The sequence below is a fragment of the Acanthochromis polyacanthus genome, chromosome 9, assembly GCF_021347895.1.
Source record: "Acanthochromis polyacanthus isolate Apoly-LR-REF ecotype Palm Island chromosome 9, KAUST_Apoly_ChrSc, whole genome shotgun sequence".
In the NCBI taxonomy this organism is placed as follows: Eukaryota; Metazoa; Chordata; class Actinopteri; family Pomacentridae; genus Acanthochromis; species Acanthochromis polyacanthus.
Genome location: NC_067121.1, coordinates 16,557,323 through 16,572,498, shown reverse-complemented (window position 1 = coordinate 16,572,498; position 15,176 = coordinate 16,557,323). Strand labels below are relative to the sequence as shown.

The 15,176-nt window shown below is 38.7% G+C and overlaps 1 protein-coding gene across 1 annotated transcript in view; it reads right to left on the bottom strand.

Moving 5' to 3' along the window:
• The window catches only part of LOC110954532 (guanine nucleotide exchange factor VAV3-like), a 73,159-nt gene that overhangs the window by 49,375 nt on the left and 8,608 nt on the right, over nt 1-15,176 (bottom strand). Inside the window, exons 3-5 of the mRNA XM_051953586.1 lie at nt 7,753-7,811; nt 6,942-7,007; nt 6,176-6,293 (exon numbers count right to left, since the gene is read on the bottom strand). Of these exons, the coding sequence (XP_051809546.1) occupies nt 6,176-6,293; nt 6,942-7,007; nt 7,753-7,811 (243 nt within the window). The remainder of the gene's footprint in view (nt 1-6,175; nt 6,294-6,941; nt 7,008-7,752; nt 7,812-15,176) is intronic.

Sequence of the window (15,176 nt, the reverse complement as noted above, 5' to 3'; positions counted from 1 at the left end):
CCATTTTGGAGCAGTTAGCTAGCGACATGACTGTTGTGAAAGGTGGTATTGAGAGTCTTAATGAGACGGTGACAACGCTTGGCAGTAGGATGGACAAAGCCGAAACGAGAATTTCCCGTCTGGAGGACGAGGAGAAAAAAGCGAGCTCAACCAGGAGAGAGTTGGAGAAACAGAACCACCGCCTGCAAGAAAAACTGACGATTCTGGCTCGTCCCGGCGTCAAAACGTTAGAATCTCTGGTATCAAAGAGGGGACAGAGGGCTCTGACCTAGAGGATTGTGTGAGAGCCCTGTTGTCTGAGGCGTTGCAAATTAAAGCCGAAGATGCTTGGTTTGAAATGGATAGAATTCATCGCGTGGGCCGTAAATCTGACGAGGAAGACCAGAGACCTAGACACATCATCGTACGCTTTTTAAGGGATAAAGCCAAGGTGTGCGTTATGGCGGCAGCAAGAAAGAAGGAGAGGATTGTCTGGAGGGGCATGAGAGTGTGCCTGTTTCAGGACTACGCGCCTGAGATCTTAGAGAAACACAAGAAGTCTGACGGGGTGCGCACCTTGCTGAGGCAGCGCAAGATTCTCTATTCGCTGCGCTTTCCAGCCATCATGACCTTCTCTGTGAACAACAGACGGCACGAGTTCTCCAGTCCAGCAGAGGCAAAAAGATTCATCAACGGACTCTCAACAATCGAAGTGGAGGATGACAGAGATCAGGTGGCTTCAGAAACTGAGGATACTGGTTAACACAGTCAGATCTGATTACTTATAATGACAGGTAATATTTGACTCACATAGCAAATCTTCCCTGTTGCTGGTTTAATAGCCTAATGGGACGAAATTACTTATTCTGTATGTGAGGGAAATATAATGCCTATGGGCTTGGAAACGTTACAGGGAAATTTTCAGGGTTTTTATTATTACAGTTGCTAACTGATGGTGTTTGAATAACTCTATGGTGTTCAGGTTTGGATATAGTATAGAGGGGATGGAGAGGTACGAGCCAAGAGGGTGGTCAGATGGGACCAATGAGTGCTACGGACCTGCTAAACATTTGTCATGTTGGGTTTTGTTCTACCCAACGGTTTTTGTTTTTTATGTTTTTTGTATTTTTATTGATGTGCCTACTATTTTACATTGTTGAAGTTATGTTGACCTCTGGGGTAGATCAAGAATGGTGTACTGCTTTGTTATGGGTTATACAGAAGGTGATTATCTGGGCTTGTGCTATAATAGGGTTTATATGGCTCTATGACAATATGTAAAATAGTTTCATGGAATATATGTATGTATATATGTCATAATGTAGTTAAAAGGAAGAAAATTTTGACTTATTTAAAGCAGAAAAAGACTGATATTGCTCTTATTCAGGAAACACATCTGGATGAGGAGGAATCTTTAAAACTGAAAAGAGACTGGGTGGGCCAGGTGTTCTTTAGTACATTCAATAGTAGGAAAAGAGGCGTGATTATACTGGTTAAAAGAAACCTTGACTTCCAGGTTTTCAAACACTATGCTGATAAAGATGGTAGATGGGTGATTTTGGATGCTGCTCTAGAGGGTCAGAAGATGACTCTGGTGAATATTTATGCCCCCAACTCTCCTCAACCTGACTTCTTCCATGAAATTTGCAATTTAATACGCAATATTGGGAATACAGATATTATTATTGGAGGGGATTTCAACCAGGTCAGGGACGTGTTTCTAGACAAGTCTTCGAAACCCAAACAAATACACAAGCCCACATGTGCTGCTTTGGATGTGATATCAGATGAGCTGGCCTTAGTGGATATATGGAGAGTGCTCCATCCCCAAGAACGTGATTACACATTTTTTTCCCCTCCATATTCCACATATTCGAGGATCGATTATTTCCTTATATCTCGCTCCTTGGTGGGTCAAACTATTGGGTCATCTATTGGTAACATTGTTGTAACTGACCACGCCCCAGTTGAGCTTCTCTTGTCTGGTAGGGAAAAAGTTCCACCCTCACTTAGGTTGCGTCTTAACAGTTCACTCTTACATAATGAGAGCTATGGTGAATATATAAGGTTGAAAATGAGGGAATTTTGGGAATGTAATGAAGGATCTATCGAGGATGTTGGTCTCACCTGGGATGCTTTTAAAGCCTATTTAAGGGGCTGTCTTATTCAATATAGCTCTTTGATGAAAAAGGCTCAGAGGGAGGAAATGTTGAGGTTAGAACAGGACATTAACGCTCTTGAAAAACAACACGTCACACCCAAGCGAGGAAATATGGAATAAATGAATTAAACTGAAATTTGATCTAAATAGCATATTACAGAAGAAAGTTTAGCATGCTATGTTCTGTCTAAATCAGAAATATTTTGAACAGGGTGAGAAGACTGGCAAATTACTCGCACATAGAGTACGTCAAATACAGTCTAATAACTTAATTCCTTCCATTTTCAATGAGGTTAATAATATACTGACTACTGACAGGATGGAGATCAATCAGGTGTTTACTAAGTTTTATAAAGAATTATACACATCTATTGGACCTGTAGAAGAACCGAGACTATCGGAATGCTTTTCTTCAATTAAAACACCTACTCTGACGAGAGAGCAGAGAGTGGGGCTAGAAGAAGAGCTTACTATAACCGAAATAGAAAAGGCTATCAGAAGTCTTAGGTTGGGTAAATCGCCTGGTAATGATGGATTTCCATCAGATTTCTATAAGGTTTTTGTGGAAGAACTGGCTCCTAGGTTATTAGCAGTATATACAGATGCTCTGAAGAGGGGTAAACTACCACCTAGCATGAGATCAGCAGTTATTACATTATTACACAAAAAAGGGAAAGACACTCAATATTGTAGTAACTACCGTCCAATTTCATTGATTAATGTGGATGAAAAAATTATCTCCAAGGTTCTTGCAATTAGGCTTGAGAAAGTGCTTCCTAGTTTAGTGAATGTGAACCAAGTGGGTTTTGTTAAGAATAGATGTTCAGCTGATAACCTGCGGAGGATATTGCACATATTTTGGAAGAGTAGAAATAACCCAGATCCTATTGTTGCCTTCTCCTTAGATGCCCAGAAGGCATTTGATAAAATGGAATATGCCTTCTTATTTTACACATTAAGAAAATTTGGGTTTGGTCAGTCCTTTATGCAGTGGTTGGAATTAGTGTACACTGACCCTATGGCTACTGTTCTCACGAATGGGATAATGTCACCGTCCTTTAATCTTAGTCGAGGCACTAGACAGGGCTCACCCTTATTGCCGCTGATTTTTGCTTTATTTCTTGAACCCCTTGCAATAGCATTGCACGATTGTAAACATATTGAAGGTGTAAATATGGGGCAAGAAAAACAAAAACTTTTTTTGTATGCTGACTACATTCTTTTGATTTCAAGTAGTCCTGACAAGGCAGTGCAGGCTATGTCCTCAATTATTGACTCATTTTCAGAAATATTGGGTTATACCATTAATTGGTCAAAGTCAGAGGCTATGCCTCTTTCTAAAATGTGCCTCCCTGCCATTAGGAGCTCATGGCAATTTAAATGGATGCCTATGGGCATGACATACCTGGGGATTAAATTAACCCCTGGTTTGGACAAAATAATGCATGTAAATATTAACCCAGTTATACAAAACATTAGATCACTTCTGCAGAACTGGTCAAAAATGAATCTTTCACTATTAGGCAGAATTAACTTAGTTAAGATGATTATCTCCCCAAAGATTCAGTATATTATGTATATGTTACCCGTGACCTTTCCACATTGCCTGCTTAAACTTTACAACAACATTGTGGAAGACTTTGTGTGGGCAGGTAAAAAGTCAGCGTTTAGTAGGTCTAAACTATATGCTGCCAAAATAAGGGGCGGTCTGGTACCACTATGCATTCTCTCTCTCCCAAAGAGCGAAAATATATAAGCTTTACATAGTTCCATATCAGAGGCCTTCATGGGTGAATATGGAGGAAGGGCTTTTGGCCCCGACCACATTAGAGGCCTTTCTCACCCAGAGTGGTAGAAAGACACCCTTTGTTTTGGCTTTTGCACAGGAAACATGGTCAAGGTCTTACCAACTTATTAATATTTGTCCTTTTCTTTCAACCAAAGCTTCTATTTGGTTCAATAAAAAATTGCTAATTGGTAAAAAAAACATTTATGTGGGAAACATGGTCCAGGTCTGGTATTAATCTATTGGGGGACGTTTTAACTGACAATGGTATTAAAACATTTAGTGATATCAAACAAGAATTTAACCTAGATCAAAAGGAATACTGGAAATATTTACAACTTTCACATTGTATTAGAGCTAGATTGAAGTCTGCCCCAGACCCGCCATCTGGTTTTCAGGAGGTATTTATGAAACCTGGTTTGAAAAAAGCATCTACTTTCTACCATCTTTTCAGAGAAGCACAAACCCCCAATTTAGAGGGACTGAGGTTGTGTTGGGAAAAAGACTTAGGTACTCCAATTCTAGAAGATACATGGAAGTGGTTGGTTGAGTCTTGGTATACTTGCTCACAGGAAACACAATCTCAGCTTATTCAGTACAAACTGCTCCACAGAAAGTATTGGACCCTGAGTAAACTAGCCAAACTGAAACTAATGTACAATGATACTTGCTGGAAATGTCAGAAAGAAACTGGGACTTTGATTCATATGTTGTATGACTGAAAAAAATGTTGATCTCTGGAATGGGATTGTGAATCTCTTAAGTTCTATTCTTCAAAGTGATTTCGCTATGTCACCAGATTTATGTATCTTTGGTCTGCTGCCAGAAAACATCACTATAACTAAAAGACACAAGTTATGGGTACGTTTGGCAACTATATCAGGATGTCGCATTATTCTGAGACATTGGAAATCATCCACGTCTTGCTCATTTAAGGAATGGACTGAGCTACTGACAAAAATTGCCCTTTACGAACGAGTTACTTTCAGTGTTAGGGGGAAAGAAGAACTCTTCAACCAGATTTGGGGGCCTTTTCTGAACTATATAGAGAACATGTCTGTGTAATTGTGTATATATAGCTTTTCTGTATGAGCAGAGGTCAGTGTCAATTGTTATGTTTGTAGGCACTTTTTTTCTTTTCTTTTTGTTTGTTTGTTTGTTGTGTTCATACTGTAAAAGAACAGAGAGCTGAACTGTTATGGGACTATTGTATTTGCAGTGATGCAGAAATTAAATATGTCCTGCTGTCTGTGGAAAAATACTCATAAAAAAAAATTTGTCTGTAGGTGTGAGTGTGATTGTTTCTCTCTATATGTCGTCCTGTGATAGACTGGTGACCTGTCCAGGGTGTTCCCTGTCTTCACCCTAAGTCAGCTGGGATAGACTCCACCAACCTCCTCAGTGTTTATTGTGCTCCTCTGCATTTGTCTGTTTCTCTCTGCTGACTTTTTGTTTCTCCCATTTATTCTCACTCAGCTGGTCGAGGCAGACGGCTGCCTTCCCTGAGCCTGGTTTTGCTGTAAGTTTCTTCCTGGTAAAGAAAAGTTACTTCTTCCCACTGTCACCAAAGAGCTGCTCAAACAGAAAATAAGGATGCAAAATCTCTGAAAAAGCCTTTTCATTACAATGTAAAGTACCTTTAGATGGCATATGTATGAATTAGTGCTATACAAATAAAACTGAATTGAATGGAATTAATTGTAAAAAACAAAACAGGAGTACTTCTACATTGAATTGTTATCGGAGAAACTTCTTCAAAATTTGTCAGTAACAGATTCCAAACTGTGAGATCAAAATGAAGAACTTTAGATCAGAGATACTATTGATATACAGAGGTACTAATGATGCTCTTTATGGTGAGGAGTCCGTGAAACAGACGCTTTTGAACCAGTTCTATTATTTCCAACTAGAGCTGAACCAAATGTGATGCAACACAAATGAAGCACAAGTGCTACATCTATTTTGTCATAATAGTACCTGGCAGTCTATTCAGTGAATGTGTCATTCTTGGCAGACTTTGAAAAAGTTGCCTTTTAAAAATAGATATGGCCTGTCCCCCAGAACAGGGACATCCAGGGTTGAAGAAGTTAAATAAAGAGTTCCAGTATTTATTATTATTCTGAGTTGTACCAGTGTTGTACCAAGTGATAAGTTGTGGTAAAATTGTGGATTATAGTTAAAAATCTTGTATTCCATGAAGTATTCAGTACCAGTTGAAGATATAAATTTGTGTGTGGGGTGTGCAGTACCAGTGGGGGATGCTGTTCAGTCCTCATGAGGTCTTCGTAAATCTCTCCACCTGCGTAGTCTTCTTCCAGCCCATAGACCGCTGCATATAAGTCATCTTCATCCTCAGGAACACTTTCACTAGCGCGCACACACACATACACACACATATTAACATCTCTAAAATCTGCTAATTATCCATTCACAGTCACCATGACTGCCATTTACTATGAATTAGCAGCAACATGTAACAGCAAGAAATCCACATAGTTGTAGATATTATATTATAGAAAGAGAATACAAATATAAAGGAAAGGGGAAAAAATCTATTGACTACTCTTTGTCATATATTCATTATCTCATCATAACTAGTCCTTACTGCTCACACATATTAGAGAATGGATTACTTCCAAGGTAAGAGGCATGATGCACCATTCAAAGAAATCATGAAATGAAACCCTCACGTATCATGAAAACAATGCAAATATTGTATCTGTTCTATGTATATTTAATGACTCTATTTCTCCCTTATCTATCAATCCAACCGTCAACAGCACCTTTCCAGAATCTTGATGTGGGCGGTATGCAAGCACTCAACAAAAACATGCAGAATTACTCATTTGCTTCCTCTGACAGTAACAGAAAAACTGAACCAAGCCTTTTACCAAAACATGTGGGTGTCAGGACCCCTGGAGAGCAAAGATGATAAGCAGAGTAGGTTATGCTACTGAGCGAAATGATCACATTTTATCAACACCAGTAATGGGCCCACAGAGGCCTCATACATACTCAATCAAGTCTTCCAGATTGTTGTAAATGTCCTCGTCGTTAAGGCTCTCCTCTGTTGGAAATGGCCTGGAAATGACAGCAAAGCAGTGTGAGGTTCAGTGTTTAACAGAAAAAAATGCTGTGAAAAAAACTGCTGTTGGAGCGACAAAGAGCAAGAAATTACTTTTTGAAGTATCAAAATGTATTCAGAAATGCAGAACAGTCTAGTATGTTTCTGTATATCATAAAAAGGTGCAAACTGATCATAATTAATTTGGACAAATTTACAAATGCAGTTTAAAAACTAGCTATTAGGTTTTCAAAATACATGTGCCTTATTTTATCAAGAGAGATCTGCAACTGCTCGATTCTCATGTGTAGTGGATGCCTAAAATGAACAAAGATGAATTCATAATTAAAAAGAAAGTTAAATTAAAATTATTCATTCCTTGTTTCTTTGCTATCGTTGCTTGATATGTTTTACTTTGTCATGCCCAATGTGATTTTGCTGTTGTTTATGGTTGTGTTTTGTATACGGTATTCTTATCTTTTTTTTTTTTAAATTGAAATAAATAGATTGTTTAAGAAGAAAATCTTCATTTAAAAAAAAAATTTCTCATTGCTCATAAATTTCACAGCTGGACAGTAGCAAGTGAGATGTGGCTCAAAGTGTGGCTGCAGTGTTGGTAAGGGGAGGAAGAGGAGGAGGTAAAGTGAAGGGAAAAGGAAGATGCAGGTACAGAGGGCTTGGGGGGCATTTTTCAATCAAAATGACATTTTGTAGAAAAAACAACAACAGCACATTTTTTTTCTTTTAAACTAAGGGACTTACTTGAATCCTCCTTGCTGAGCAATTGCTGTGTTAGAGAGCTTGGATAGAGTGTCCATGACCTGGTGAAACAAAGCTGTGTGAAATCATGTTAAATGGCTCAGAGAGAGAGAGAAGAGACACAGAGAGTGTGTCAAAGAGAGGCATATGCTTGGAATGTTAATGTCACAATTACTGTTATTACCATTTTATAGAATAGAATAGAATAGAATAGAATAGAATAGAATAGAATAGAATAGAATCATTTTATTCATCCCCGAAGAGAAATTCAATGCGTTGTACATAGTATTCATGTCAACATGTAAACCTTAGTTAGAATTGGGGGACATTTCTAAGTGACCTCAAACCTTTGAATGGTACAATATCAATTGAGGAACCAACAGGCATCTACTTAAAACTTTGTATAATCCTGCTCCCTCACATGAGCAGTTGCCTCACATTCCACTGGGTTTATTGACATTCTACAGCGACTTCTACTAACTCTAAAATTTCTCACCCATAAATAAAGCACACCAAATGTTCTGCTGTTGGCAGTAAGAATGAACACAATCGTCTTCATGCACAATCAGCATCTGAGAAACTAAACACCCAGTGGATTAGTTTTATTATTGACACAATGTCACCCCTGCAATAGAAAAATGCTTAGTGTTGGCATTAGGTTTGATCATGTGCCTAATGTTCAGAGCTCTATTCAAACTGTAAAGCTGTGGGACATTCAAAATTTTAAGGGCAATTTGAAACAAATAAACAAGGACTGACTGGGATACGAGGTTGTCATTGTTGCCTGCGGTACTTCAAAAATCTAAACACAGCCTTGTCAGTTCTTTATATCTTTTTATGTCTCTCCTGCTCTGTGTGCTCATATAAATGGAATTTTAATACACATGAATTCTTATTAATGCCGTTTACACATTATTCTGTTTCTGTTGTTAAACAATGGAACCTGTATAGTATTTGAGACACAGCTGGGTAACACTATGTTAAAGGGCAGTCACTTCAGAGTCATTTCCGAGTTGTCACTCAAACTACTGCTAAACTACGGATTTTTTTATCTAGAACTGTGCCTCACAAACTCACCATGCAATGAAGTTAAAAACGGCTGTGCTGTGATTTTAGCAATATTTCCATGCCAGGAGAAAAAGTTAAAAAAAAAAAAAAAGTCCTGGTCTCACAAACTTCCCCATGTTTTGTGTCAGCTGCTGCCCCAGATAGCAAAATATAGGTGAATCAATGTTGAATCTATGTTGAGACCTAAAGTAGAAATTAGACAGAAAACGCAAGGTTGATAAAATGTTGAGTCAACGTTTGCTTACATAGATTACATGTTTGCAAACATAGATTCAACATTAATTAAACATTGACCTGTCAAACATTTTAATTAAACCAAAATACAATGTAGATTCAATGGTATCTTTTAAACACAAACTTCAATGTTGACAAAATGTTGTTGAATCAACGTTGATCCAACCATCAGTCTTCAACCGTAACCACAATTCAACCTTCTTAACCCTAATTCAACATTGATTTAACATCTTTTGCTATCTGGGTAAAGTGTGATTTATGGTTGAAAAGCAAACATTGACTCAACATTTTATCAACCTTGCGCTTTCTGTGTGAATGTTGGTGGTGGTCGGAGGGGCCGTAGGCGAGGATTGGCAGCCATGCTTCCATCCCCACCAGAGTGAGAATGTGTGAGCGTATGGGTGAATGGAAGCAATTGTTGTGTAAGCGCATTGAGTACTCTGATGAGTAGTAAAGCGCTATATAAGAGCAAGTCCATTCATTCTGTATAATTTCTACTTTAGGTCTCAACATACAGTGCCTTGTGAAAGTATTCGGCCCCCTTGAACTTTTCAACCTTTCGCCACATTTCAGGCTTCAAACATAAAGATATAAAATTTTAATTTTTTGTCAAGAATCAACAACAACTGGGACACAATCGTGAAGTGGAATAAAATTTATTGGATATTTTATACTTTTTTAACAAATAAAAAACTGCAAAGTGGGGTGTGCAATATTATTCGGCCCCTTTACTTTCAGTGCAGCAAACTCACTCCAGAAGTTCAGTGAGGATCTCTGAATGATCCAATGTTGTCCTAAATGACTGAGGATGATAAATAGAATCCACCGGTGTGTAATCGAGTCTCCGTAAAAATGCACTGAAGTGGAAGGAAATTTATTGGATATTTTATACTTTTTTAACAAATAAAAACCTGAAAAGTGGGGCGTGCAATATTATTTGGCCCCCTTGCATTAATACTTTGTAGCGCCACCTTTTGCTGCAATTACAGCTGCCTGTCGCTTGGGGTATGTCTATCAGTTTTGCACATCGAGAGACGGAAATTCTTGCCAATTCTTCCTTGCAAAACAGCTCGAGCTCAGTGAGGTTGGATGGAGAGCGTTTGTGAACAGCAGTCTTCAGCTCTGCCCACAGATTCTCGATTGGATTCAGGTCTGGACTTTGACTTGGCCATTCTAACACCTGGATACGTTTATTTGTGAACCATTCCATTGTAGATTTGGCTTTATGTTTTGGATCATTGTCCTGTTGGAAGATAAATCTCCGTCCCAGTCTCAGGTCTTTTGCAGACTCCAACAGGTTTTCTTCCAGAATGGTCCTGTATTTGGCTCCATTCATCTTCCCACCAATTTTAACCATCTTCCCTGTCCCTGCTGAAGAAAAGCAGGCCCAAACCATGAGGCTGCCACCACCATGTTTGACAGTGGGGATGGTGTGTTCAGGGTGATGAGCTGTGTTGCTTTTACGCCAAACATATCGTTTTGCATTGTGGCCAAAAAGTTCCATTTTGGTTTCATCTGACCAGAGCACCTTCTTCCACATGTTTGGTGTGTCTCCCAGGTGGCTTGTGGCAAACTTTAAAGGAGACTTTTTATGGATATCTTTGAGAAATGGCTTTCTTCTTGCCACTCTTCCATAAAGGCCAGATTTGTGCAGTGTACGACTGATTGTTGTCCTATGGACAGACTCTCCCACCTCAGCTGTAGATCTCTGCAGTTCATCCAGAGTGATCATGGACCTCTTGGCTGCATCTCTGATCAGTCTTCTCCTTGTTCGAGGTGAAAGTTTAGAGGGACGGCCGGGTCTTGGTAGATTTGCAGTGGTCTGATACTCGTTCCATTTCAATATGATTGCTTGCACAGTGCTCCTTGAGATGTTTAAAGCTTGGGAAATCTTTTTGTATCCAAATCCGGCTTTAAACTTCTCCACAACAGTATCTCGGACCTGCCTGGTGTGTTCCTTGGTCTTCATGATGCTCTCTGCACTTTAAACAGAACCCTGAGACTATCACAGAGCAGGTGCATTTATACGGAGACTTGATTACACACAGGTGGATTCTATTTATCATCATCAGTCATTTAGGAAAACATTGGATCATTCAGAGATCCTCACTGAACTTCTGGAGTGAGTTTGCTGCACTGAAAGTAAAGGGGCCGAATAATATTGCACGCCCCACTTTGCAGTTTTTTATTTGTTAAAAAAGTATAAAATATCCAATAAATTTCGTTCCACTTCACGATTGTGTCCCAATTGTTGTTGATTCTTGACAAAAAATTAAAATTTTATATCTTTATGTTTGAAGCCTGAAATGTGGCGAAAGGTTGAAAAGTTCAAGGGGGCCGAATACTTTCGCAAGGCACTGTAGATTCAACATTGATTCACCCACATTTTGCTATCTGGGGCACAAATAACTGTTTTGCTCCACACTGTCAGTCACTGACACACAGAGTCTCCATCCTGGAGACAGCAGCAGCTCAGCTCCAGTAAAAGCTTACAGACACTGAAACTAAAACCAGTGGTTTTACAGACATGGTAAAGTGAACCATCTTTGCAGTAGTTTGAGCTGAAAAATGAAAGACCGATACTGAAGGCATGTGAGACTTTCATAAATTTGCTGAGAAGGGACTCAAAATTGGACATCTTTCTATTATTGCTGTCTCATAAAGGTAAAAAGTGAGAAACAAAATAGTAATTCAAATCAAGGACTGTAGGAATGAGCAAACATTGGTTGTTTTTTCCTATGTTAAATTCTAAAAGGTTACGCATAGCACTGCTACTATACTTCACTATGCCAGTAAATCAAACTTAAATCATGTGAAAGGAGGAAACGCAGACAGCAACAATGGTCTACAGGAAATGGTCATGCTACCTCAAAGTCACTGCTTTCCATCCCACTGTGGCTGCGTCAGTGTAATGGTGAGGTGCCGGTATGTAAGTTAGATAATGAGAAGAGCGGTCATATTAACAGAGGCATGCATGAAAGTGTAGAGATTCAGAGAGATCTGCACTTTTTCACAGTCACATTTTAATTTTGTAGGTTTGAAAATACACCCTAAAAACTTACAGGTAATTCACTGAAGTTCACTATCAGATGTAAACAGTTAACAATACTAATTTAAACAAACATCGTTATCTGACTTGTGAAAACTAATTGCAAAATGACAATAAAGGTTCTCGATTATGTTCTGTGTGCCTTGATCATGTATTATTACTGTAATACATGTATTAGATAATGTATTAGTCACAGAATGTGGCAGAGTTATGTGACGATTGCTGTTGGTTTGTCTGTCTGTTAGCAACATTACTCAAAAACGGAGTAACAGATTTGGATGAAATTTTCAGGGTAGGTCACAAACGACACAAGGACCAAGTCATTCAATTTTGGCAGTGATGCAGATTATAGTCTGGATCCACGGATTTCTAAAGTGAGCACCACAATCACATGATTGTGAATCTACTGCATATCAACTGCTGCAGACCACAAATTTATTTTTAAGATTTCATCCGTCGGAAATCATGCACTGACTAAGCAGCCTTGGTGGAGTACTACACCCTCTGAGTGCTTTTCTTGTTACTCCACCAAGGAGATGGAGCCTTGGCGGAGTTATGTGATGATCTGCGTTGGTTCGTCTGTTTGTCTGACAGCAACATTACTCAAAAACAGATTAACGGATTTGGATAAAATTTTCAGGGAAGGTCAGAAATGACACAAGGACCAAGTGAATAGATTTTGGCAGTGATGCAGTATCTAGTCTGGATACATGGATTTGTTAAAGATTTCTGTGTCATGGCAAGATAACGGCATGTCGTCACTGTAACTATGACAAAAAGTGAATACTACATCAGATGCCTGTGATTGTGATGCTACTACAAATCGACTTCTGCGGACCGCAAATTTTTTAAAGATTTTATCTGTCGGAGATCATACGACTGAGCAGCCTTGGCGGAGTACTGTGTTCTCTGAGTGCTTTTGTCGTTATCTACATATCTACTAACACAAATGAATGGCGAGCATAAATTGTGTGATATCTGGAAAATTAAAACTGTGCTTTTATGGTTCATAGTGTTCCTTTATCAAGGCTTGTAAAAATCCAAGTCCATTACCACTGAACATAAGGGCTGCCATGATTAGTCGTCATCGGCAACATCAACATCACGACTGTTAACTGATGCATCTTTTACAAAAATGTAATTTCTGGCTCCAGTAATTGGTAAAGTCAGCAATTCAGCTTGAGAAAGTGACAGCTGCAACAAGGTCCGTCTTAGTTCACGGAAAGACCCAAGGCTTTGACGGTCTATGACTACTTAGAATTATCACAGAACAAACACGTGGTCTGTACACGGTGCAGAATTTGGATAGCAGATCACTGCAGTCTCGTACAATTTAAGAACACCTGAAGAGAAAACACACAGCTGTTGATCTGGAACATGCACCTCCTCAAGAGGCAAGCCCACTGTAAGTGTTGCCTGTTCATTAGGAGGGTAAGCTTTTTAATATATTTTGAACTTGTAGCAGAAAAACAATACACCCTAAAGGTTTCTGCCATTATTTATTATTTTAAGCACATTTCTTTGTACAATCTTTGTTTATCAGATTTTTTTTTTTAAAAAAAGCTCTGAATGAAATGTTCTATTTGATTTTTTTTTGTGTGTGGAAGAACTAATCATTTGGATTAGGTGACAAAACTGATAAATCAGTGGATAGATTAGTTGGTAGAAGCATAGCTGTTGAACATTCATTTGAGTCCCCCAGAAAAAAGATCACAACTGTCTTGAACTTGCTGTGGCCAATATTACGACATAGAGTCCTGAAAAATTCACACAGTAAATACTGTAGGAGAAACAGTGACAGTAAATATTACAACATTCAGATTAGCAAAGGACAGCAATCCATTTGCTGTTGAACTTTGTATAATGTGGTCTGGTTGGTATGAAGAAGTTTCTCATAGCAGGACTACAACGTGTGAAAGGATTTGGAATCGCAGGCACTCTTAAAACAGACAGCTGATGAGGTTAGATATGAAAGTCTGTCTATCTGCAGTTATTCTCTTCCTGTGTGAATGAGTGCTGTGGCTTTGGCTGAACCCAGGTGTGCTCGTGACTTGAAAGCCTCTTGTTTGTGAGCTCTAAATATGCAGAAGGCCTCTGTATAATCACAACTTCTTTTTTCTGAAACAAAGCAAAAATATTTGCACTTGAAGTGAAATGATTTAACTGTGCAAACAAGTTTGTAGCTGTATGTAGCTCGGTGTCAGTTTTTCATGACTCTACACCCAAAACACAATCAGATCCTGAATGTCACATTTCAGTAGACTCAAGAAAATCTATGCATAACTGTAAAATATTTCCCGTACGTCCCTCTTGACGTTTGCTTTGAGAGCCTTATGGGATAATAACCATTATATTACATGAATGACTTGAACTCAGTGGTATTTTTGCTAAACTTTGACACCAACATTATATGTTGCACAAATCAGACCCACCAAAACTGATTTAGCAGTAGGGATAGTTGAGGCTGCTGTGTAGACAGGTAGTGCTAAAGAAGAACAACTTAAGGATAAAAAAATTGAGCATGACTTGACTTGAGAAAAAGAAGAATACACTCAAGAAACATTCAAACACCTGTTAACTTAAATACTAAAGTGTAAATCCTTGCCTTGTTCAAAAAACAAGTTGTTCTCACACCTCGCTTGGCAGTGACACTTAGTTTAAGCCACAAGTGACATGAGAAGCAAAGCCACAAGCTAAGCTGAAGTCTGACCGCCTTGGTAACTGTGGCCTACATTATCTTAAGTCCCCAGAACACTGTCACAAAAGAGGGACGCCATGTAATAAATCCACCCGGTGTTACAGTTAAGCAATCTTTTAAACAAATTTAGATCAACAAAGCAAAACAAAGTGTCTGTTTGATTTCTGCCAATGCTTTGGTGAATATGGAACCCCACAACAGCAAGCAAGCCCTTCTACCAAAGCAAATTATGATTAAGAACAGTTTAGTGAAACTTAATTGATTTTTTGTCCTTTTATTAGATGCTGAAGGTGGACATGGCAAATTTAATGATGAGGGAAGTGTATGTTTATGTAGTTTTCACACTAATGTGAGTTGCTGGAGCTGAGTAAAACCATA